General features: G+C 32.0%; 1 protein-coding gene across 1 annotated transcript in view; it reads right to left on the bottom strand.

The window, feature by feature from the left end:
* The window catches only part of Hbs1l (HBS1 like translational GTPase), an 89,026-nt gene that overhangs the window by 35,344 nt on the left and 27,705 nt on the right, over window positions 1–25,977 (bottom strand). Inside the window, exon 5 of the mRNA XM_076858228.2 lies at window positions 660–768. Within this exon, the coding sequence (XP_076714343.1) occupies window positions 660–768 (109 nt within the window). The remainder of the gene's footprint in view (window positions 1–659; window positions 769–25,977) is intronic.

The raw sequence follows: 25,977 nt of genomic DNA, 5'->3' as shown, positions 1-25,977 counted from the left end.
GAGGCAAAATACATAAATTTGTAAGTAAAAGTATACCTTTTGGAATGATTGAAAAATTCAAAAAATTTAAGAGGTTCAACGTTACTGTTTATAAACCTGAGACTCAAGCAATTACTTTCATTGTCTATAAAGACTTCTGGAAGAATTCTAGAAAGATGATTTTTTAAAAAAGAACAGCTGCTATCATATCACTTTTCAAAAGATATTTGAAATTCTAGGTATGTTTCATTTTATGTATTTTCTACAATGATACATTTTATTCAATAAGAAAATCTAAAAGAGCTCAAAGATAATATTTATTAGAATTTTAATTAGTGATTCTATGATTGACTGACTCATGTAACTTCTAAGCCCTGATTACCTATGCCACCTAATGGTATAAAAAATTCCCTACCTCAACATGCTAGCTTTCACAAAATCATTATAAATTATTTATGTGAGGAAATTAACAGTGAGATGCAGTAATACACCCAGGCAAGGCTATAGAATTCAAGTCTAATCTTTCATCCCCATCTCTTTGAACTATGTTATAATGAGGACAATGGGATACTTCAATGCCAATGTTATATTATATAAAATTGAAAGACATTCTCTTTCTAATAGACTAATAGGACACAATATTGATTTCAAAAAACAGGGAGAAAGACTTAAAATCTTACCCAGGTACTTCAAATCCCATAGTTTGCTTCTTTCCAGATACAGTCATTTTAGTAACTTTTGGCACAATTTCAGATTCACTTCGAGATGACTGAGATCCTATTGATTTTCCTAATTAAAGAGTAAAATATAAAAGGCTAATTAAAGTTAATTTCTAGAAACATATATGTTATATAAATTATAGAGTATGATAATTTTCACAGAATTTGTGTCTTTATAAATATTTATCTTTTCTTTGAAAAAAAAATAAATTTTTGGTGAGAAAATTCTGTCACCCCATTCTGGGAAATTCCCCATTGTCAGGACTCTCCTTTGCTTAACCTCTACCAAATCTCTTCCTAATTTTGAACTGACTATTAAGTTTCAGTATTAAGAGATCACAACGTGGTTTCTGCACTGAGCCTTATTCTGACATTATACCTAGACCATCTAACTCCCTCTCCTACTACACACTTTCAAAACACTAAAATTGTTTCCTCAGTTTGCAGATGGCTCAATTATTTTTAATACTGTGAGATTTACAAACTGATGAACAAGCTGAGAGTCTGCTGAATTTTGTTAGAACACTACATGTATTTTCTTATATACACTAGATTTAGTAAGATATCTGGAAACTACAAATATGAGGAAGAGATTGATCTAAAAAACTGAATCAACATGAAAGAAATGAGCTAGATCAAATATATATATATATATATGCTCCTTGTATAATACATTGAATTTTTTAAAAAAACATATCTTCATAATTTCCAAAAAGAGTACCATCAGGACTGAATACACATAAACCTGAGAAGAATACATTGCTACATCACTAAATATACAGAAACTACTTAATTCACAAAGATAATGTCCAGAATTCACTCAAAATATTTACTGTTTGCCTCCTACATGCTAAGCACTATGCTGGAAATACAATGGTAAACAAGAGCAGATACAATGCTTGTGCTCAGAGAACTTACAGTATAGTGAGGAAAAATATTAAGTAATTCAAAAAAAGCAAAATTAAAATTGTTACTAGTTTCATAAAGAATTCATATATAGTGCCAGGCACAGTGGCATATGCCTGAAATCCCAGCAGCTCAGGAAGCTGAAGCAGGAGAATTGCAAGTTTAAAGCCAACATCAGCAACTCAGTGAGGCCCTAAGCAACTCAGCAAGACCCTGTCTCTAAATTAAAGTGTTTTTTAAAAAGTGCGGGAATGTGACTCAATGGTTAAGTGAGTTCATTCCTTGCTATCAAAAAAAAAAAAGAAGAATTCATATATAGTGCCCTAAGATTTGATGATAGGGCACATAAATTAACGAGCTTCTCTTGGAAAGTGAGAAAGCTAAGTTGTAAAAAATAAATTAACTGGCATACAAAGGAAGAACATATCAAACAGAGTAGCTTTTGTACTACAATGGCCCTGTTATAGGAGAAAGCATGGTACTTCAGAGTGAGTGAAAGCAGAAGGGGGGAGCTAAGTGAAGCTGAAAAGATGGGCAAGCCACGCAGGCCTTTTAGGCCACACCAAAGATCCTAATCTTTGTTCTCAAGAAATGAATATTACCAAAATGAGATAAGCATGTGTTGAAAGGGGAAAGAGAAAGAAGAGAAAGTGGAAGGACAACCAGTTTGGGCACAGGAAAATCATGAGATTAGGATATTCTGAGATTTTAAAAAAAGGGAATATCAAGTAGGCAGTTCAACATATTGATCACACTCAAAGAAGAGGTCTGAACTAGAGTGTATATTTGTGATTCATTAACACCTAATTGGTAGTTGACAACACAGACAATCACCAAAGGAGAGAGCAGTTAAAAAAAGAAAAGAAAAAAGTGGTCCTAGGAGGATGAGATAGCTACAGCAAGGTAAAGGAGAACCAGCAAAGGGTGATACCAGTGAAGCTAAGGAAAGAGAGTGTTTGATGGAGTTGGCATCACCAGGATCTGACGGTGCTGGCCAGTTAGTTAACTGAGAACAGAAAACATCTACTGGTGAAATGATCACTTTAGATAAAAGTCACTGGTTGAATTAGCAAGAATCATTTGAAGCAAGTAAGGGAAAGTAAACACCAGAATGGGTTAAAAAAAAAAAAAAAAAAAAAAGAAGGAAGGTGAGAAAACAAAAGCAGAAGTACATACCCACTACCTCTCATTGCTAACACCAAAATCCACAAGCAATGAAAAATTGTTTTTTAATTACTTTTAATAACTAAAGTAAAAAGTAATTTTTTAATTACTTTTAATAACTAAAATGAGACTATTTATCCACAATCCTTATTTATCCCACTTAAAGTGAAAAGCCCAACATTTCAGAAAAGAGCAAGTGTTTGATTCCAGGGTGCTGCTTTACAACCCACTGGAGCTATTAACACCACACATGGTACATACATGGTAATGCTTTTCTAAATCCAAAAAGATTCGTAAATCTGAATTAAATCTGGCCCAAAGAGATTTGGGCAAGGGACTGTAGATGTGTAAAAATGATTCTTTCAAAGATGTTTGGTTGGAAAGGGAGAAATGGAGGAGAATGATAGAAGAGAGATGTGGAATCAGTTCATGAAAAAGATAAAACTGAAAGGGATCAGATGAATACATGAAGAAGAGATTGCCAATATTTATTTTTTTTTAATTTTGATTTTTATATATGACAACAGAATGCACTACAATTCATATTACACATGTAGAGCACAATTTTTCATATCTCTGGTTGTAAAACAATATTTTAATTTTTGAGAGGATAGAGTCTAAGGCGCAGGTAGAAACTGAACTAAGATTGGAAAAAGGCCCTTTTATTGCAAAAGAAGGTAGATTTGTTTGTTTAGGAACCGGGAGAAGAAAATTCCCAATGGAGTGCTTCTATTTTCTCTTTAACATAGCAGCTAGTTACCTGCAGGGACTGAGGCTGGATGAGAAAAATAGAACAATCTGGAAAGTGAATAAGATCTTCAATAACTGTTGCTCAAAGAATAGGTTGAATATAAAATTTAGGGCAAGTGTTCAATAGTACTAAAGCCCATTAAACTACTAAAATAATGAATTTAGGGTAGAATAACTCACCTTTCTGCATGACTTTCTCTAGCAATGGTCAGCCATTCAGGAAAAGGCATTAACTGTTGCATACAGGGTTAAGGTTCTAACCGATAGGTGCCAGCCAGCAGAAAGCAACAAAGTCACTGAAGATACCAACACCCAAATAGAATGATATTAAAATTATTAAAGACCATGAAATCTAAGATAGGTAAATTAAATGATAAAGGGAAACTACTGATATAGTAGAGAAAGCAGAAAGGTCAACAATGAAGAAAAGGTCATGGTATGAGAAGTACAGTTTTGAAGCACAAGAAATTACAGTGAATTGCTGATGAGAAGTGAAGGTCACTGGAAATGAAACTGTCAAGGAACAAGCATTTGTTTCAAATGGACTTGGTACTTTCCATTTAGATGCTCTCAAGTAAGCTATGACCATGAAGAGCTGAGGGTAGAGAAGAAAACTGCACACCACCAGCAGCTAAAGTCTGAAGGATAAGGAAAAGGAGTCGTGAGGTTATTTAGTAGATGACTGCAGGAAAACTAACAAAACACTGATTCAGGCAAAAGTCCTGAACCTCAACGGAGCAGGGATTATGGGAAGAAAAAAAGATGAATAATGACGTTGGAAGGGCAGGAAAAAGAATAAAGTTGATCTTCCTGGGGTTTGAGAAGACACAAATGAAGTAAAACACTAGGAAAAAAGATTGAGAATTATAAAGCAGTTGGCCTTTCAAGAAAAGGCAGTTCCCAGAGTTAAAATAAGGTGAAGGAGTAAATGGATAAGGAAGGAGGATACTTAGGACATGATAACAATGGTGTGGTGGTGAGGTATGTGTGTGGTGTGTGGGTGAGTGTGTAGGTGTGCAGATAAGGAGATTCCCAACTGAGTAAAACAAGGGATGGAGGCATAGTGGATTTGGGCCTCTGTTACAAGAATGGGAAATAATAAGAGACTCAACCCAGGCTCCACAGGACTAATTCCAACTTCCCATTAAGGTTCATTTTTTATTTCTTCCAACTATGTTTATATGAAAACTTTCTTGACCCACTTAAACATTTAGTATTTTAGATGTGTGACTTTTAAAAAGTGGGTGGGTCACACAATGACATAAAAAGTCTCTAAGCATAGAGAAAATCACCATGATCTATCAATATTTCTGGTGATGCAATAAACAGGACTTTTTTTGTTTTGTTTTATCTATAGGACATCAAACTTAGGACACAATATTTCAAAAATTTGGTTGAAAGTAGAAAGAAAGCCATCATTATGGATCTGAATAACATTTATTAAAGCAGTGATTTCTAAACTTTTTAATTCAGGTACCCTTTAAAAGGCTAACAACAGAAAAATGCACATACACACAGTATTTTGCAAGTTTTTTTAAGGAGTTCAGTAAGTCCAACCCCGGTACCTCCCTTTACCAGATAACCTTGGCTCTGGCTATTTTGAAAGCATATTAATTCAAATTAATATCTACCATCAAAAATAAAAATGTTAAAAAAATAAATAAATAAAATAAAAATATGTTCATTAAATTATTCTTTGAGCTGTAAAAGGCAATGTTATATACTTTAAAAAGTCCTCCTTATGATGTGCACTGTACTGGATAAGAGGTAGATCTACTGGCACAGCTCAGAAATGAACTAATAATTAAAATAACCAGTCATGAATCATTAAGAGATACACTGTAAGATTCAAATCTATCATGTTACAAGAAAAAAAAAAACTGAAATGTTTAGTGTCTTCTCATCTTCCCCAATCAAATGAAAATTCATTCACTGTATAACAATCCCAAGAAATCAATCATCGAATTTTCAGTAAGTCTCAAATATGACAATGAGAAATGAGTACTGGATGGGAAATAGCATGGATTCTGCTCCCTGTCCTACCATTAATCAGCAGTTACCTTACAGTTCATTTCACTAAGTTCAGTTTCCTCTGAAGATTTTGTTGTTGTTTTGCAGGGCTGGGGATGAAACCTAAGGCCTCACATATACACTCTCACAAATACACTATGTCATCAGCCTTCCTCTTAAGTTTTATATAAAGTATATGAAGTTTCCACTTTATATAATAAAGTCAATTAAGATTTCTACCTCTGTGAACATTTGTATCTCACTCCTAAACCACGAAGATATCCTTTAAGTCAAACAGGCCACTATGAGATAAAAGTAAAGTATTCTATTCCAAAGGAAGACTACCAATTTTCTCCTTAAAGCCATGAAAACTACCTCCATCAAATTATGATCACCTCCGCCCCAAAAAAATACATCCTCCGCCCCAAAAAAATACATCCTGAAGATTGATATATTAACAGTGAGTATTTAGTCCCTAATTGAATAGAAAGTTGTTCATTTGTTCAATTTTTCATTCCAAAAGAAAGAACAGCTACTCAGTCAATTTAGTCTGCTAGTTTTATTGACAAAGAACAGGGACAAAAAGTCAAATTACTTCACCTTCCTGGCAGGGTCTATCCAACACCAAATTACCCACCTGCCCTGCCAGTTCACCTTTCTCAGACTCCAGTTATCTCTGTAGCAAAGCATAAATTAGAAACTGCCACCTTGTCCCCTTGATGAGCTGCTTCCTCCAGGGCTCCCATGCTTCCTTTCTGGCTAAAATCTAGTTAGAAGATCTAGGTTTTCTCGTGATCATGAAATGATCTAGGTTTCTTGTCCTGAAGGTTCTTTTTCAATGACTATTCCTTTGTAAAGGATGCAAAGTTAGATATCTAAAGCATCACACAATTGTTACTGACACTTGAATTTAATGAAACCCTCTACTTGTACATCCACATGATTTATTTCAACTCACTCCTATGGTCTTTAAGCACATTTAATATGAGACTACTAGCTCTCTGAGGACAGGAAATACCTGATACATATGTTTACACAGTCCACTGAATATGTCACAGTGCTCTACCTATAAAACATTCAAGAAACAGTTTAACGATTAACTCCCATGGATTTAAATTCTATAACCAAAAGTTGACCTCTATCATCTTTATAAATTATCTTAGATCTCTTCTTCAGGCAAAAACCTCCTCAATATAATCTCTTTATTTCTTACAATTAATAAATACCAAACACCTCCTAATGTTGGAGATATGAGTTCTAGAAAGACAACCTGGTACTTGCTATAGGCATTCTCCATTGTCATCTGCCAGGTGCTTTTACATTGTCTTTTAACCTTCATAATAACTGTGTAAAACAGATATAATTATTCTACATTACTTTGTAGAAACTGATGTTCAGAGGGGTTAATTTGCCAGAGGACATTAACCTTGAGGCCTATGACAGCCAGATAAAAGATTAGGGGAGCAGGGTCACACAGTGGCAATTCTGCTATTCTCCAAGAGCTTATGAACTATTCTGAGATGTGAACTATAATAAATAAGAAAAGTCAAAGTATGTACCTGAGTAATTATGGAAAGCTTAACAAGCAAAATGAGATTTGAGGGGCTAGAGATGTAGCTCAGCAGTAGAATGTTTGCCAAGCATGTGCAAGGCCCTGGGTTTGATCTCCAGCACCAACACCAAAAAAGAAAAAAATGAAAAAAAGAAAAATGAGATTTAATCCAATTAAAAACTTTAAGAAAGGTAGAAATAACATGGGAAATGTCAAATTTTAGGAATCAAAGGTCAATACTTCTGAAAAAGACTAGGCAATAAACTGTTGCGGGGGCTGGCAAGAGAATTTTACTATAAACAAAAGTAAGACTCAAAAAGCACGAGAGAGAAAGAGAGAGAGAGAGAGAGAGAGAGAGAGAGAGAGAGAGAGAGAGAGAGAGATGAATGCGAGTGTGAGCAAAGAATGATAAAAGAAACCTAATGCTACTTCTAAATTTATTACTGTTTGATATTTGCCAGAACTGGAGTCTGCTTTCTACACTCTTTACCAATGAGGTTTGACCCTAGTTGGCCCTTTCAAAACTGTTCTGGCAACCATTCCATTAGGAGGTATTTCATCAAATCTGGATTTGAGCCTGAATAAACTTAAAAGATTATGATTGAAGTTTTGAAGGAAAGCCATTTTTTAAAAGATCTTTTACAGATTTATGTTCAAGGACTCTTCATTTAATGAGTTGAAAGTAAAACAGAAAGAATATCAAATATTCTTAGAAAGGATAATTACTGAAACTCTTTAGATAGGGAAGATTAAATGAGAAAAATCCATATGTACTTACATGTGATAATGACAATTTCTCCATAAAATATTTTGCTGTATTTCATCGTTCCATAATTCCTTCACTTTCTCCAAGCAACTAAAAAGGTATTTCCTAAGCTTCGCCCTTAGATTCCATTTATATCCTACAGATCTCTCCCAGCCAGGAGTAATCAGTTTTAATTAGACTGGTATGGCTAGAAATCCAAGGCTCTGCCATGGAAATTCACAGAACATGAACCTTGAACTAGTTATTAAATATTTCAAAGACTTTTAAGTTTTTCCCTTCTACAAAATGTGCCACCTACCTCACAATGAAGTTGCAATATACATTGTATTGTGAAAGCATTAAAAAATATCATCAAACAAAACTAAAAAAAAAAAATCAGACCTTTGCCCTACAGAATTATCTAATTGTTGTTTACATAAATCCTTGGAAGAAAACTCTAAATCAAAAATAACTGCTGAAGTTTGTGGTTAGTCAGAGCATGCTTACAGTAATTTTAGTCTGAATATTTCTGTATCCATTTAGTCTTGGGTTTTTAAGTAATTACGTGATTAGAGGGTCAAGAAGTACTAGAATAAACATTTACTGTCACAAAGAGATAGTAATACAAAGCACCTTACCTTGGCTTGAACCCAGTATTTTTTATTTGCTTAACTGTCATGCAAATAAATTTCAAGGGTACATAACAAAAAAAGAATGATGTGGTAGTACAAATCCAATGAGACTATTTTGGGGGGAAACATGCAAAGTTGATATTGAAGTTCATCTGGAAGAGTAAATGTGAGACAATGACCAAAACAATTTCATTTTTAAATTAAGAATAATGATGGGGGTCTGAACTACCAGATATCAAGACCTCCTATATAGCTGGTGAAAATTAAAGTCTGGTAATAGGACAAGAATAGCTCTATAAATAAGAACAGTACATCTGCAAATATATCAATAAGTAGCACTATGTTTATATGTCTTTTATATATAGGAACTAAAAGGAATTGAGGATATGGGAAATCATATAGGAATAGAAATATATATATATTTATTTATGAACAGAAATTTGGCATATGCAGAGTGTTTCAAATCAGTGGGAAAAGGATGGGTTACTCAACATATTGTACTGGGAATATTGACAATTCATCTGAAGAAAAGACTTTTAGCATGGTTGATTTACCATATACAAATTCCTTACTGATTAAAGATAAGAACATAAAGTAAAAAGAAAACAGGTATAGAAGACTGACAAATTTGATATAAAAATTTTAAAATTTCTCTCTGATTAAAGATACCACAAGTAAACAAAGAATATTCCAGAAATAAATGCAAGGGGCTAATATACATTATAAAATATAGTTCCGATACACTAAAATAAAAATTTTCAAAAAGAAAGCGAGCAATAGACCAGGTCAAAGAAACACAAGTCAAAGAAAGTATGTTAAAGGAAAGAAAGAGGGAGAAAAAGGAAGAGGACAAGGAGGAGGAAAAAGAGAAGAAATGACAAAAGAAAGGACATAAGAAGAGAGGGAAGTGTAGGAATAGTAGAAATATTTCTATTTTATGAACATCTTAGTGTTGCCAAGGGGACAGGGAGGAGGGTGTTGACATTGTTGGCAAGTGTAGCTTGGCTACTCCTGGCAAGTGTATCAAAAATTTGATAAAATAAAAAATGTATTATGTATATTACAAATCTGAGAATGTAGCCTGCAGACATAATAACACTACTGTGAAACAATATATAAATAAGATTGTTTACTGTTGTGATATCTGTAATGATAAAAAACTATGGAAGCACACCATAAGGGAATGGTTAAATAGATTACAAAATATTCAAGTAGACATAGGTGGATAAAAGAAAACTATGGCACCCAAAGTCAAAAAAACAATAACCATATTATATAGCAATAATCCACAACACTGTATTATTGGCATTAAACAGTCTACAAGCATGTCAGTGAACTTTTAAACATGATTATTTCTAAATATGATACTTATGGTACAAAAGGGAAAATGTGACTTTCATTTCAAACAATATATTTCAATGCAGTAATGACTACATATTCTAAATTAAAAATTATTTTAAGCAAAAAGCATACATACTAAAACAATTTAAACTGCTAAACACTTATATCTATACTAATCTTCAGACACTTGATTTTTCTTAAAAGCTATAAGATAAAACTGTACTTAGCAATAACACTTAGTTTACCACAACCCTGGATGTTTCCATCAATGATTCTGAATAGAACATACTACTAAAAGCACCAATGAAAATCTCCTGCTTTGAAACAAAGGTACAAAGTTTATCCAATCAATTACTCAAAGACTACTTTATATTCAGAATGCTCTCTAGTAAAGCTGCAAGTTTTAACAGTAGTGTTTTATGTGTAAGTAACTACCTGTTCTAGACTTTCATGCTCTGGACAGCAAGGACTGTGGTTTATATTGCCCTACTTCAACAACCTAAGTATTTTACATACTGTATAACATCCATGCATATTCACTGAATGCTGAATATATGAACAAATAAAATAATTTCTTGACAGCTCTTTCAATGTTCTGATAAATTTCTAAAGGAATGAAATAAAAGTGAAAGTAAAAGGAATTTTAAGTGTGACTTTTTGAACATATATCCTCTTACCATACAAAACTTTCATGATAAATTATCCTGCAATCATCAAATCATCTCTAAATCATCTCTAAAGCAAGATTTTTCAACCTTGGCATTATAGACATTTAGGCTGGGATAATTCATTTTTGTTGGGGGACTGCCCTCTGCCCCAAGAAATGTTAGCACCATCCAGAAAGTGTCTTCAGACACTGCAAAATGTCCCTTATGGAGCAAAATTGTTTCAAGTTGAGAACTACTGTTCTTAAGAGTAGCAAGAAAATTAAAAGCGTACTACCCATATTACATAAAAATGAGTATCATCTCCTAAACTCATCCTTTTGCCAACAAAACCAGCAATCCTAATATCCTTTTCCTATCTAGCTGAGCCTGACTTTAGTCATTTATTTCTAATTCCTTTCCTCACAGTCTTAATTTACTAATTAATATTACTTTTGACTTCACAGACATTTCTTAATACCATATACAGTTCTTGACAGAATGACCCCCAACTTGTTTCCATCTGTTCCTCTTCCTTGGTACTCCCATGTGCAGACTGAGGTTCTCTGACATAAACAATCATTTTTTCATATACATGACTATAACTCATGTGATTTCTGTATTCTAAGTGAATGCTACTACCTCTCAAGAAAAATATGCTTTAATTTAAATTACAGAAAGATTTTTGGTAACTAATAAAAGAAAGCCAAGGCTTGATAATGCATGAGCCACAGAGGCCAACTTCAGCACAGATTTATTGAGCCTATGAGGTAAAGACCACAGAATTGTTTCCTCTGTGTAAAAAGCAACAAAATACAGTATGTATAAGTTTATATGCATATTTTCATGCTCCCAAGGAGACCTCAATAACTACACCATGTAAAAAGCCAATTCACCAGCCTCTTGAGATTAGTAGGAAAGATATAAACTTTGCTGACATACTCCTAGAGTTTGAAGACAGTCCTTATCTACATGGCCTCAAATCAATCTAATATTTTTCTGTTCCTAATTTTCTCATCTGTAGAATAACAATAATATCCATAATAGGAATGTTTGAACAAATAAATGAGTTAATAAATGCTTAGAGAATTGTCAAGCTTATAGTTAATGTTCACATCAAGAGAAAGCACACAATCTGTGGGTCTCTGATATCACCAAAATAAAAACTTCCTTCTCCTTTTCTTCATTTGATAATGGAGAACTTATAGACACAATTATTCTGTGAAAATCACATTTGTTAATGATGGGGAAGGAGAAAATGCCAACTGGGCAACACTGTGATAGGTACTGGGATAAAGAAATCAAAAATATGACTCCAATCCTAAAGAAACTCAAGTCTAAAAAGAGCTAGCACATAAACTAGTGAACTACAATAATGCAGGCACAATGAGAGTGCATGGTTAAGGTACTAAGCAACCCATTCTTGACAAACCAGGTAAGTGTCCTTAGAGATTGCTAGTAAATCTTGGAGAAGACAAAATCTACATAAAAGAAAGGAAATGACAGAAAGCATACAACGTCCAGTAGATCACTGGGGGTGCAACATGGGAAAGTAAGTGGTAAGACAAACGGTTAAAAAAGCAGGTCGGTTATTTAGGGCCATGTGTATCATATAGATCACTTGATTTTTAAATATAAGGGTGTGTATATGAATGGAAGTACCAAGTGACTTATCATATTGGGCACTTATAACTTAACTGTGGAAAAATTAACTGTGGAAGCAAGATTGAAGAGAAAGCAGTCAGAAAACTGTTACACAAATATATGTAAGAAATTCTATGGATCAACCTAAAATAAGAATAATGGGACAAAGATGGGAATAACAAAAAGATATTACAAAGTAAAATCAGGTACCCTTGACACCAGAATGGATATAGAAGGTGAAAAAAAGAACAATCCCCAGACTTTTTTTGCCAAGGAAGAAAGGGTGGATGGTTGTACCATTAACAAATATTAAACACCTTCAAGGGAACTAGAAGTCTTTTGGTCATGACCTCTTAGTTCTGTCATTCAGTGCAAAATTCAGCAGTTCATACAAGAAATCTGTTTAACTCCTAAATAAATGGGGACTACCACAAAAAATGTATTTTATTAAACATTGTGCGGATATTATCTTGGAACTCTGTGATAGAGTTTTTCAGGTTACATTATAATATCTTCTTAGAAATAGAAGACACAGCAACAAACCCACATAAATACAGTTGTCTCATACTAGCAAAGGAGCCAAAAACACACATTGGTGAAACAATAGCCTCTTACAAAATGGTGTTGGGAGAACTGGAAATCCATATGCAACAAAATGAAAATAAATCCCTCTCTCTTACCATGCACAAAACTCAACTCAAAGTGGATCAAGGACCTAGAAATTAGTCCAGAGACCCTGCAACTAATAGAGGAAAGAGTAGGCCCAAATCTTCATCACATCAGATTAGGTCCTGACTTCCTTAACAAGAATCCTAAAGTGCAAGAAATAAAATCAAGAATTAATAAATGGATGGATTCAAACTACAAAGCTTCTCAGAAAAAGAAACAATGAGGTGAACAGAGAGCCTACATTTTGGGAGCAAAGTTTTACCACATGCACATCAGATAGAGCACTAATCTCTAGGATATATAAAGAACTCAAAAAACTCAACACCAAAAAAACAAATAACCCAATCAATAAATGGGCTAAGGAGCTGCACAGACACTGCATAGAAGAGATATTTGATCAACAAATACATGAAAAATGCTAAACATCTCTAGTAATTAGAGAAATGCTGATCAAAACTAATGTAAGATTTCATCTCATACCTATCAGAATGGCAGTTATCAAGAATACAGACAATAATAAATGTTAGTGAGGATGTGGGGGAAAAGGCACATGCATACACTGCTGGTGGAACTGCAAACTGGTGCAACCACTCTGGAAAGCAGTATGGAGATTCCTTAGAAAACTTTAAATGGAACCACTATTTGACCCAGTTATCCCACTCCTCAGTCTATATCCAAAGGACTTAAAATCAACATATTATAGTAATGCAGGCACATCAATGTTCATAGAAGCTCAATCCGCCATAGCTAAACTGTGGGAAGCAACCTAGACTCCCTTCAATAGATGAATGGATAAAGAAACTGTAGTATATATATATACAATGGAATATTACTCAGCATTAAAAGGGAATAAAATTATGGCATTTGCAGGTAAATGGATGGAGTTGGAGAAGATCATGCTAAGTAAAGTAAGCTAATCCCCCAAAACCAAAGGCTGAATGTTGTCTCTGATAAGTGCATGCTGATCCATAATGGGGGAAGGCATGGGAAAAATGGAGGAACTTTGGGCAAAGGGGAAGGGGAAGGGAAGTGGTATGGGGTCAGGAAAGATGGTGGAATGTAATGGACATATTACCCTAGGTACATGTGCACATATGGTACAAGGCTACATCGTGTACAATCAGAAAAATGAAAAGTTGGGGTACAATTGTGTACAATGAATCAAAATGGATTCTGGTGTCATATATACCTAATTAAAATAAATAAATTTTAAAAATAATATGTTCTTGGCATTGGGAAGATGAAAATGAATAACTCAATTTTTAGGTAGTTTTCATTCTAACAGATGTGACCAACATCAAGATACACAGATGGAAATAAAGACAGGGAAATTAAGAGAGTTCTGCAGACCACAAGCAGTATGACTACAGTTGAACAAGTACTACACCATGGAAATGAATAAGAGAATGCATAAGAGACAGTAAGTTAGTTGAACATATTGATGATTTAAAGTTAGGCAGACAAAAAGAAAAAAAAAAGGAACCTTAAGTGACTACTAAGACTCTAGAGTAGTCTAGATGCTGTTAATGAAACAGACACACTAGGTCTGAGATTCCTTTAGGAAATAGACAGAAATCCACAGAAAATAGATAATCAGATTTATAAAAGTAATGTGAGCACCATTAAAACACCTGAAGCAACTCAACACCTAGACAGCTTACAGAAAGTGAATGATGAAAAGGCAGCCAAGGAAGAAACTAATGATAAAGAGGGAATAAGAAAATAAGAATTCTGTAGAGTCCTTATATAAAATCAAGATTCATACATTATACAATCTGGAGGCCATATTTTGGAGGTTATTTAATCTAGCCTACCACTTTACAGATGAATATTTAAATACATCTATCTCCAAGACTACATGGAAGTTTTGCTGTTTTTCTGTTCAGTCTTCTTCCAAAGCATCCTCTCTCCTTTGTACTCCACGTATTCTAGCTGCACCTCCTCAGGATATAAAGAAGTAGTATTCCCAAGATGACTGAATCATGATCATTTTGAAGTGAACTATGTGCAAAAAAAAGTGCTAATCAAGAACCTCTAGAAAATAAAAACATTTTGCCCAAATCATGATTATGTGAGTTTAGTGAAGCTAATCATTATTAGTGAAGCTAATCATGAATGAGTTACTGTTAAACTCAATTATGCTGATTAAGTTTAATGTTTGTATTTCAAATCTAAGAATATACTGTATACAGTTACAACTTAGCAGTTAGATTATTCTCTGCTTAACAAAGAAAAATTTCTAATAAATTTTAATTTCCAGTAGGAAACTAGAAGGTTAAACTATACTTCCTTCAATAATAAACACTGGAAATTGTGTTCTTATTCTTCTCATGGTGTTTTTTTAAAATATTTATTTTTTAGTTTTTAGGTGGACATTATACTTTTATGTGGTGCTAAGGATTGAATCCAGTGTCTCATGCATGTTAGGCAAGCACTCTACCACTGAGCCACAACCCCAGCTACTTATGGTGATTTTTAAGAAGAAAATGATATTTAGATTTTAAGGCACACATCACAGCACTATATGATTAATTTTAGGTCACATGTAATAATCTCAAATTGCTAAAAGATGATAGCTTCACATAAAAACTATATGACTTGAATATCAAAGGCCTCTTGTAGAGCTTTGGGTAGAGTATATTGTATTCTCTCTATACTATAAAATATTAAAATATAGTATGTGCCTTACCTCTCCAGCTAAACCTGAGCTCCAGAAGTTACTTCTACAACATATCATCCAGTGTTTGGTACATACTAGACATCCAAATAAATAATAAAGTTGTATAATTTTACACTTGAAAAACGGTTACATATTCTCTAATCTAGCTAGTCTCATCTTGGGAGGAACAGGAAGATGAAAAGAACAGAGACATCTTTACTCCTTCCCCCTTAAAAATCACTGTCACTGGAAGACAATGATGTTGACAAGCACTTCTTTCTCTCAGGTGTCATGAGACAGGAACAACAACAACAAAAAAATTAAGAATACTTATCTGGTATAAAACTAATTTTAATGATGCATAAGTGAGGCTTAAGTAAATTAAACAATTTGCCATGCCACTTTAACATTTTTTGCAACTTATAACCACCTACCTCTTGTAGACTGGTTTCAGATTCATAACTAAAATATAACTGAACACTTCAGAAGACCTTTTAAGATGTAGCCCTTATTGTCTCTTTTTTAAAGTAAATTTTTAGTCTATTCAGTGAGAATCTCACTCCCACACATAAAGATAATTACTCTCTAAATGACAAATACAAAATGTTTTAACATCATAATACTATCATCAACATAACAGAGTACTACAAAATGAAAATTGTTGTCTAGGGACTAATGTTCTCAACCCCAATCAAAATAATCAAGGTGGTTTTTTTTTTCACAAAAATATACAACTAAATATGAGTAATATTATAAGAGACAATTTTAAACAGTAAACTTATGGCACTAAGTAATCTCAAATTTGAGTAGGGCCTTTTGGGTATAAACCAGTGGTGGAGCACTCACTTGCCTTGCATGCATAAAACCCTGGGTATGGTCCCCAGTACCACCATAAATAAATAAGTAAATAAAATTTGAATAATACATATGGATGTGAAAATACTACTATAAAACACTAGTTTTTACTTTGGGTAACATGGCAATACCAGCATAAAGGTGAAAACTGGGAAGTCTTCTCACCTTTTCTATTTTATGAAAGAAAATGTGTTCAGTGGTTATATTTTTTACTTAAATGTTTACTAGTTTACCAATAAAGCTATTAGGGATAGAAAAAAATTACAACACTAATTTTTGTGTTAAGCTACAAATGCCTTTATAATTTTTAGTCAATGTTTTGACAGTATTCTACATCAAACAGGAATCTAAAAAAATTGATTGCATATTTTAAAATGTGTGTACACAGACAATACCCACAAATATATGCATATATACATCCCTACACACACACACACACACACACACACACACACACACACACATATATTATGTATAATTAAAAGAAGGAAAGTATAGGATCTAAAATGTAAGTACACTGTAACATAAAGAATAAAAATGAATAGGAATAAAAATCTGAAAGAAAATATGGCCTAAGAATAAACAAAACTAAAAAATTTTTTAAAACTCTCACTGTTTTCTTAGGGTAACAAAATTATGATGATTTTTTTCTCTTTTTTGACAAGAATATATCACTCTGAGGTAAGCAGTGACTTGGGAGGCTGAGGCAAGAGGATTACAAATTCAAGGCCAGCCTCAGTAACTCTTGACTCAAAACAAAAAATAAAAAGGAATGGGGTATTGTTCATTGATAAGAGTGCCATTGGATGCAATTCCCTATACAATAGATTTTACCTTGACATTGCAGAAGAGTTACTGGAAAGTTTTCAAAAGAAGGAAATTTTTTTACTACATTTATATGGTTTAGAAACATTCAGATTAATTCACAATAAACTCCTTTAAAGAGACTAATTCACCATTTAAAGTCATTGAGATCAAAAAACCTCAAGTTTAAAAAACACTTAAAGATTAAAAAAAAAAAAAATTTAAAAACAGGGGTTTTCCAGGTAGTAGATTTGCCAACAATCATTTTTCCTATAAATGGATTTCAATATACTAGTACACAGAGCAACACAAAAAAATAAATGTTCAAAATTTCAAAGAAATCAATATTAAAATTTTCATTAGAAAACCTACCTCAAATAAGAAATCATCTCACCAAATCTAAAAAAAACATTAAAATTCTAGTTACCACACATATTGAGAAATTACACCAACAAAGCTAGAGAATAAACCACTTCCTGCAATACTCCATCTTCACCGACTGTGATTTGTTAGATATGAATTATTCACTTCATAATATAACTTTATAAATTCCTCATGAAATCCATCATGCAGCATCCATCTCCTATCACAAAGAAGGAAAAAAATCCAAAAAATTTCTTGTGACTAGATTTCAACTTAATGTAATATCCAGAACCAACAACTTTTTAAAAACTGTAAATAGATTTCATATTCTATATTACATTGGATTAAAGCCTTGACATAAAATTATAATCTAATAATAGAATTACCATATTGTGACCATTTTATAGCAATAAGACTTCTTACTACTTCAAAAACTAGGGAATAATCAATAAAAGGGATGGATTCAAACTAAAACATATCTTCTCAGCAAAAGAAACAATCTGTGAGGTGAATACAGACCCTACTTCTTGGGAGCAAGTTTTTACCCTTCGCACATCAGATAGAGCACTAATCTCTAGGATATATAAAGAACTCGAAAAGCTAGCAATTAGAGAAATGCAAATCAAAACTACTCTTAAGATTTCATCTCACTCCAGTAAGAATGGCAGCTATTATGAAGACAAACAACAATAAGTGTTAGAGAGGATGTGGGAGAAAAGGTACACTCATACATTGCTGGTGGGACTGCAAATTGGTGCAGCCAATATGGAAAGCTGTATGGAGATTCCTTGGAAAACTGGGAATGAAACCACCATTTGACCATGCTATCTGTCTCCTCAGTCTATACCCAAAGGACTTAAAAAACAGCATGCTACAGGGTCACAGCCACATCAATAAGTCACAATAGCTAAACTGTGAAATCAACATAGATGCCTTTCAATAGATGGATTTAAAAAAATGCAGCATATACAAACAATGCAATATTATTCAGCAAATAAAAGAGAATAAAATCATGGCATTTGCAGGTAAATGGATGTAGTTGGAGAATATCATGCTAAATGAAGTCAGCCAATCCCAAAAAACCAAACGCAGAAATGTTCTCTCTGATATAAAGAGGCTGACTCATAGTGGGGTAGGGAGGAGGAACAAGGGAGAAACAGATAAACTCTAGATAGGGCAGAAGGTTGGGATATAAACACAACATACATACTATTTTCCCATAGGTTTTTAGTACTTTTAACAATGTTATTTAACCTATAACATAACTAAGCTAAATGCATCATGGACACAATTTTGAGGGACACATAAGTAATGGCATCACAGCAGGCCCCCCAAAAAACTGCATAATTTATCTTTGACTCTGGTTCACTAGTTAACAAGTGAAAACCTCAGTATGAATATAAAATCCTTCCATGTAGTATAATTAGTCTTTATAAAATAATAACATCAATGCTATTATGATTAATAATTAAATGTGACAAGTGAATTAGTACAAACCTCTTGAAGGAGAACCTCAGAATATATCCTAAAAAATATCCTTACCTTTTATCCAGATTTGCATCTTTTGTGATATAATTAAGAATGCACAAATGTACAAAGATATTTATTAATTCATTTGTATAATAATAAATTTTAAAACCAACCTCTGATAGGTATTTGGTTAAATAAATAACCAGAAACCTGAAAAATAGAATACTAAGAAATCTAATTTGCTGATTTTATATATATATATATATATAAAGTAGAGGTATTAATACACTCTCTATATATAAACTTACACAAAATACAAAAATGAAGACTTTGGTATTAATGTTGCTCTGAATGTCAGTTATGCCACTTACTAGTTTGACTAGCCATTTTTAAGCTTTAGATTGTATATGTGTAAAACTAAGATAAAAGTAATCTCTACACTGCATAGCTATTATGAATATTACTGAGATGAGCAGATAAAGAGTTTAGTACAATATTTAGTATATAGTTAGTACCCATTAATATTACCTAGTATAAATTAGATATATCAAAATGCTAAATAGTTCTAAATTCTCAATAATTGGATTGGGTTTTTTTAAAAACATATATTGATTCATTTGAATTTCCTAGTTTTGCTAAATAATTCTAAATTCTCAATAATGGAATTGGGGTTTTTAAAAAATAAGTATTGGTTCATTTAAATTTTCTAGTTTTACTTTTTTATCTGGTGGTTGAGGAGACTGAACCCTGGGCCCTGAGCATGTCAGGCAAACACTCTTAACACTTAATTACATCCTCAACCCTTAGTTTTTCTTAACAATCTAATTTATAAGTTTGTGCTTAAAGAATAACATCAAGCTAGCAGTTATTAAAAAACTAAATTTTATAGTACTTTAAATCAAACAGAATTGCTGCTTTACATAAGGAATCAAAGACTATAAAGTTATTTCAAATTTAATAAGAAAACAGCTTCATTTTTTAAGATTAATTTGTTAATTTGTGAGAACTTAGAAACTGATATAATACAAGCAAAAAGAATCTAAAAAGATAAAATATAGCTTAATGATGAAAAGCTAGTTCCTCTGACAAGGAATTCAATTTTATCCTTAGGATACTTATCATTAAAACCAGATTACATTGTTACAGAATAAAATTTTGTCGAGGCTGAAGTTGTAACTCAGTGGTAGAGTGCTTGCTTAGCATGTGTGAGGCACTGAGTTCAATTCTCAGCACCACATATAAATAAATTAAATAAAGGCCCATCAACAACTAAGAAAAATATATTTTTAAAAATTTGTGGCAAGAAAATAATATGTAACAATGAAAAGGGATTGGAGATCCAAAGAATTGTGCTCAAATTAAACTTTGGCTCTAAATAACCAACTGAAATAAGGCCTCAACTTCCTCCACCAACCTCACAGGTTCTTGTAATGAACAAATAAAACATATACAAAATGTGACACATTATTGCTCTTTAATATATTAATTCACATCTCTACCTTCCCTTGAAAGGTAGTAACTTCCAGAACAGAAAACTTTACATATAAATGAAATTTTTAAACAAGTAAATAACATGTTCACAGTACTATATTTGGTATTTCCATTAAATCAGAAATGTAGCCCTTTTTCCTTGGAAAAAGCTGGAAATAAATTTTATATCCCCAATAGCTAGTACTTTTGATTAAAATAAAGAAGCTTCAACAAATGCTGGCTAAACTGAATCTGATCTATCCTCTCTCTTTCCATTCTATCAATTGCTAAACCATTCATTGATACTCAGCATACAGGAAGCAAAAAAATAAAATTTTTTATTAAAAATAGTTACAGTTGTCTTAGAATGGAGTAAGTATATAAATACATATATAATCTAATTAAGATGTGCAAAATTTTAAAAAGCAAAGAAATAAGAATTAAAAGAAAACTGTATGTAAGATTCATGATTCATATTTCATACTAGATATTGATAAAAAGCTGTTTTAAGAGTCTAAAGCAAATTATTTTTAAATTAGGCAATTAGTGTTTCAATTTTTCCAGTGTAGGTGTATATATACAAAGAGAATCTTAGAACATATCTGAGAACATTCTGAACTACTTAAGTTTTTTCACCGAAATTAACCACTTCCTTTAAAAAAAAAAAAAAAAAACCACACAGAAGGCCAATTAATTCTAAACTTATGGGTACAAAAGAGTATAAAATTCCTCTAATTGCTTGAATAAAATACTCTGAGATGAATTAGTTAAAATGATTTTCAGAGAAAATATATTTAAAGGGGAGTTACAGTTAAATATGCCTATTTTAGCAACCTAAAGAATTAAAGTAAAATGAAACATTTCAAGTCCATTATTCCAAAGTTTATATTGATTTAGAATTATATAGACTCTCATATTAATAATTTTTATTCATAATAGACTTTTCAAATTAGTCATAGCATAAAAATCTCATGATACATTTGATTTTTTAAAAATTTCTTGGCTCTTCTCTAGGGAATAGTCTGCCATTAAGACTCAAAAATATGATAATCAAGACCTGAATACAGTTATAAATAATGCTGTACATATATTCAAATCCCAATATACAAATACACTATAAAACATCTGTTTAACAGACTAACACTACAAAAAATAACACTACTAGAAAATAACTATATCCTCATTATATAAAATTACACTTTATTTTCTAAATAAAATTTATACTTGAACAGAAAACTAGATGAAATTCAAAGGTAAAGGAAAATAATAATTTCCAACCAGTTTTATTAAAGTAAACTTTATCAAAAATAGTAGTTCTATTATAAAGCACAATACTGATGTGTACTTCTGGAAAGCTGGCATCATTTCTAAAAACCAATTCTCTTAATAATCTAACTCATATAAACGTTTATCAACTACTTATTTTTCTGAGGCAATAAAAATTTTGAGAACTATAAAAATATTAAATTTAAATTACACAATTATTTTTACATTTATAGAACCATTTTTTCCTCCATATTCCTTGTTCTTAACATCAATTACTTTCTAAAAGAATCAAAATAATCCTTAAGAATGAGCAATCAGGGGCTGGGATTATGGCTCCGTGGTGGAGAGCTCACCTACTACGGGCGAGGCCCTGGGTTCGATCCTCAGCACCACATAAAAATAAACAAATTAATTAAAGATATTGTATCAAACTACAACTAAAAAATAAATATTAAAAAAGAATGAGCAACCATAAAAGAGAAATCTCACTTCACACAATAACACTAGAACTATCCTATTGATTTTCCAGTTAGAATGTCTAATTATAAAATTTTAATTTTCAATAATTTTTCTTTACAATAATAATGCTATATGTATTTTCATTTCCTGATTTTTCTATGGAAAAATAATTAAGAATATGTGTTACTCCATTTTATAGTTTTAGGAATGTTTTCTCCTCCCTTGGTAGGTTTAAGGTGACAAGAAAAATAATATCAGAAAAAAAAAAAAAAGGCTAAAAGGTTATCCCATGATTTTACTCCTCAAATACATGTTCTTTTAGCAATTCATTCTTATGTATTTGCTACTGGTGACTTTAATCAATGTTAACAAAATGAAATAAAATGTTGCCTGAATTAAGAAGACACATTAATAATAATATAGTTCTAAGTTATTACTACAAAAGGCTAACCTTTTAACTACTAAAAAAATCATATTCCAAAATTCTTGAAAGACAAAAATATTTTGAAATTCTCTTATTGAGAACTAAATGTCCTTCTAGATTGTGTAATGGTACAAGATTGATATGGATCATGGCATCATTACACCTAAGTTACTAAACCTTTGGAACAAGTGTCGCCAAATCATATGCATAGAAAAAAATTATTCACAAGCCTCTAGTGTCAGTTGGAAAATACTCTTGGGGGGAAAAAATCCAGATAAAAAAATCATAGCAAAGTTATTTCCATCCTATTTTTCTTCCAAAATAAAAGTAGAAAAGTCCTAATACAAAAGCACAAATTATGAAGAGCATACACCAGACAAATATTTGATACATTTGATACCCTGAGAGGCAGGGTTACATATGACTGCAGATTTTGTCCAGATGGCACAGTTCTCCACAGTTGGAGGCATTCCTCTCAGGACTCAACAAAAGAGCCATCATGAAAAAATGAAGATCTGAAAATGTGTAAAGGCTGAAGAAAAATCTTGAAAGTCATCTACACCAACCAAAAGGAAACTATAAAAAAAAAAAAAAAAAAAAACAGAAGAAAATTTCACTGTTAGACTTTTAGAGGTTCAGTTTTGCTTCAAAGAGAGAAAATGAAATGTTGATAAAACTGCTGAAACAGGACCCAAGGACAGAGTGCGCAGCAAGTTAGACTAAGTTCAATCACTACACTCTTCCCTACATTATTCTTCTTCACACAATGATGTCAAAAAAGAACTCCTTCCCTTTCAAACTGAGAAATAAGGAAACTGGACAGGACACAGAAGCTATAAAAAGATATTCTAAGGACAAATAATGAAAGAAAAATAAAAGCAGATAAAGAATATACTATATGTCAATGAGAAAATTTTGTTTTTAAATTCTATTATATCAACTACAGCAAGGAAACTATCTCTGAGACAGAAGCTTAAAAGAAAGACACAAATGATGAAAGAAAAGAATACAAACAAGAAAAGACTAGTAAATTAAGTAAGCCTAAGGAGAGCTCAGAGCAACAGAGGCAGAGAAACTGCCATTCTGCCATACCCTGGGCAGCAGAATTGGGCTAGTTCATAGGAGACAATATTAGAAAACAGTGGAGCAACAACTGTAGTGCCCTGCAGGAAAGAGAGGGAACTCTATTATTCGTCAATATGTCTTACAAATATAGGCCACAAAATCACTTTCAAATACTTAGTAACTTAGAAAATATCTTACATATGTACATTTTAAGGGAGAAAAAGGTGAGGATTGAACCAAGTCAAACAAACAGAGGTCTAATTGAGAAAAATCAATTAATTTAAAAATAACTACATTTTAAAACTAAAAAAAATTTAAGTACAGAATAAAATTAAAATATTATACATCCTAGCAATAATATAACTAGAAAACTCAGGTAATTAACGGAGAATAGGTTAAGAGAAAGTCTAATTCTGATAAGCTCAATTTTTAAAACTGAAACTCATTTCAAATAAATATTACAAAACATGAAAACCTTACCTAAGAACTTAGAATATTAATGAAAATTATAAAATGGGGGGGAATATATATATATATATATATATATATATATATATATATATATATATATATATATAAGTTTCTTCGTTTTTCATGAGACATCAACATATATTACTTAAAATTGGCAAACTCTTAAATAAAAGTTCAAGTATGTTATTACATTATAAACTATAAAATGTCCAAACTGCCAGAGTAAATGTGATGATCAAAACAAACACAAGTCACATATCAAAATATGTAAATGTAGAAGACCACAACTTTCTTAAAAATGGCAGTATTATGTCTATTATATTAATCCCATAAATGGTAAAAAACTCATTATTAAAATAAAAAGTCTCTGACAAACCAAGTATATGTAAGTTTAGGAGACACAACCAAACCAAAGTGACTTGGAACAATGAAAGCAGAAAAATGAACAAATAAAACTGACAAAAAGTGATAATCGTGATATTAAAGAAACAATGTAAGGCAAAAAGCATAAAACTAGCAAAAGGGGGACTTGATATGAATGAAACAACAAACCCACAGAAAGATCAGTTATCATTTCATATATGATTGAAATTTACATGGTAAAATCTGAGGCAAATAAGATGAAATAAAAATGCAAGGATGTTATATTTTAGTTCATCTCTCTCAGCCAATAGCCAATCAAGGAAACATTTTAAATAATACCAAACTCTATCTCAAGTTTTTTTAAAAAGTAATAACAGAAATATTTTATTCTGAAAATAGAATAGTAATGTTGACAAGTGCCAATAAAGGCATTTAAAATTACAATGGGGACACACAAGCATGCGCACATGCACACACACAAGACACAGAAATCTCACCAAACTTCAAAAAGTAGAATATGGATGACAGCTCTGCTAACAATATAATGAAACTAGTAATCATAACAAAAACAACAAAATTCCCAAAACAACCTGGAAATTTTAAAATTCAGACAAACCCTTGGCTTAAAAAGGAGAGAAAAATTGTGGATTACCCAGAAAATAATTACCCAGTGGCTTAACAAGAACACAGAAGCCAGAGCAAATGCACTATTCGTAGGAAAATACTGATTCTAGGAACATAGGTAAATAGGAGCATTTTTGAAATAATGTACATTCAACCATCAAGTAGGAACAAGAAAAAGATGAATTAGAATTCCAATCTACAAGTAATTTCTTAAAATAGAGATCTGAAATGTATATGGCAAAATGTCTGCTTCTGTTGAAGCTATGCATACTGTTATTTTAAATTATTTTCTGTATTTTTCTTTTTAAAATTTTATACACGAAAATTAAGTTCTAGGAGAAAATTAAAGATGCTTAAAGTTAAATATTCTGCTTAGAAAAATAAACTTACAAGTAATGAATTAAAACCAGTAGAACTAATTATTGATTTAGGAAAGCTAATTATGGGGGTGAAGGGAAGACAAGACAAATTACAAGGTAATATTCAAGAGGGAAAAACGTTGAGCAGAGGGGAAGGGAAAAATAGAAAAGAGAAAACAATATACAAAATAAGAACAGAGAATTAACCACAGGTAAAGAAGAAATCTAAAAGAATAAAAGACAATGTTTGGTACAATGCTAAACTCACACACTTGTCAACCTGGATGAAATGGATGGTTTTCTAAGAACACTAAAGCTTTAAAAACTCCCAATTCACCAAGATGAATCCTACTAGGATACATAATTTTAATGTTATTTAAATCAAGGATTAAGAAAACTTTTTCTAAAAAAAAAATAAATAAATAAAGCACAAAAGAAAAAAAAAAAGGTGAGAAAAAGAGACCCAATTAGAAAAACTGCATTTTCAGAGGGTAACATGAATGCCTGAATAAATAGACTAATGTCCTAAAAAAAAAGAAAAGAAAACTTTTTCTAAATAGTCTACAAAAA

Source organism: Callospermophilus lateralis, chromosome 6 (assembly GCF_048772815.1).
Source record: "Callospermophilus lateralis isolate mCalLat2 chromosome 6, mCalLat2.hap1, whole genome shotgun sequence".
NCBI lineage: Eukaryota > Metazoa > Chordata > Mammalia > Rodentia > Sciuridae > Callospermophilus > Callospermophilus lateralis.
The sequence above is the reverse complement of the archived record's forward strand: the minus strand, read 5'-3'. Positions and strand labels throughout refer to the sequence as shown.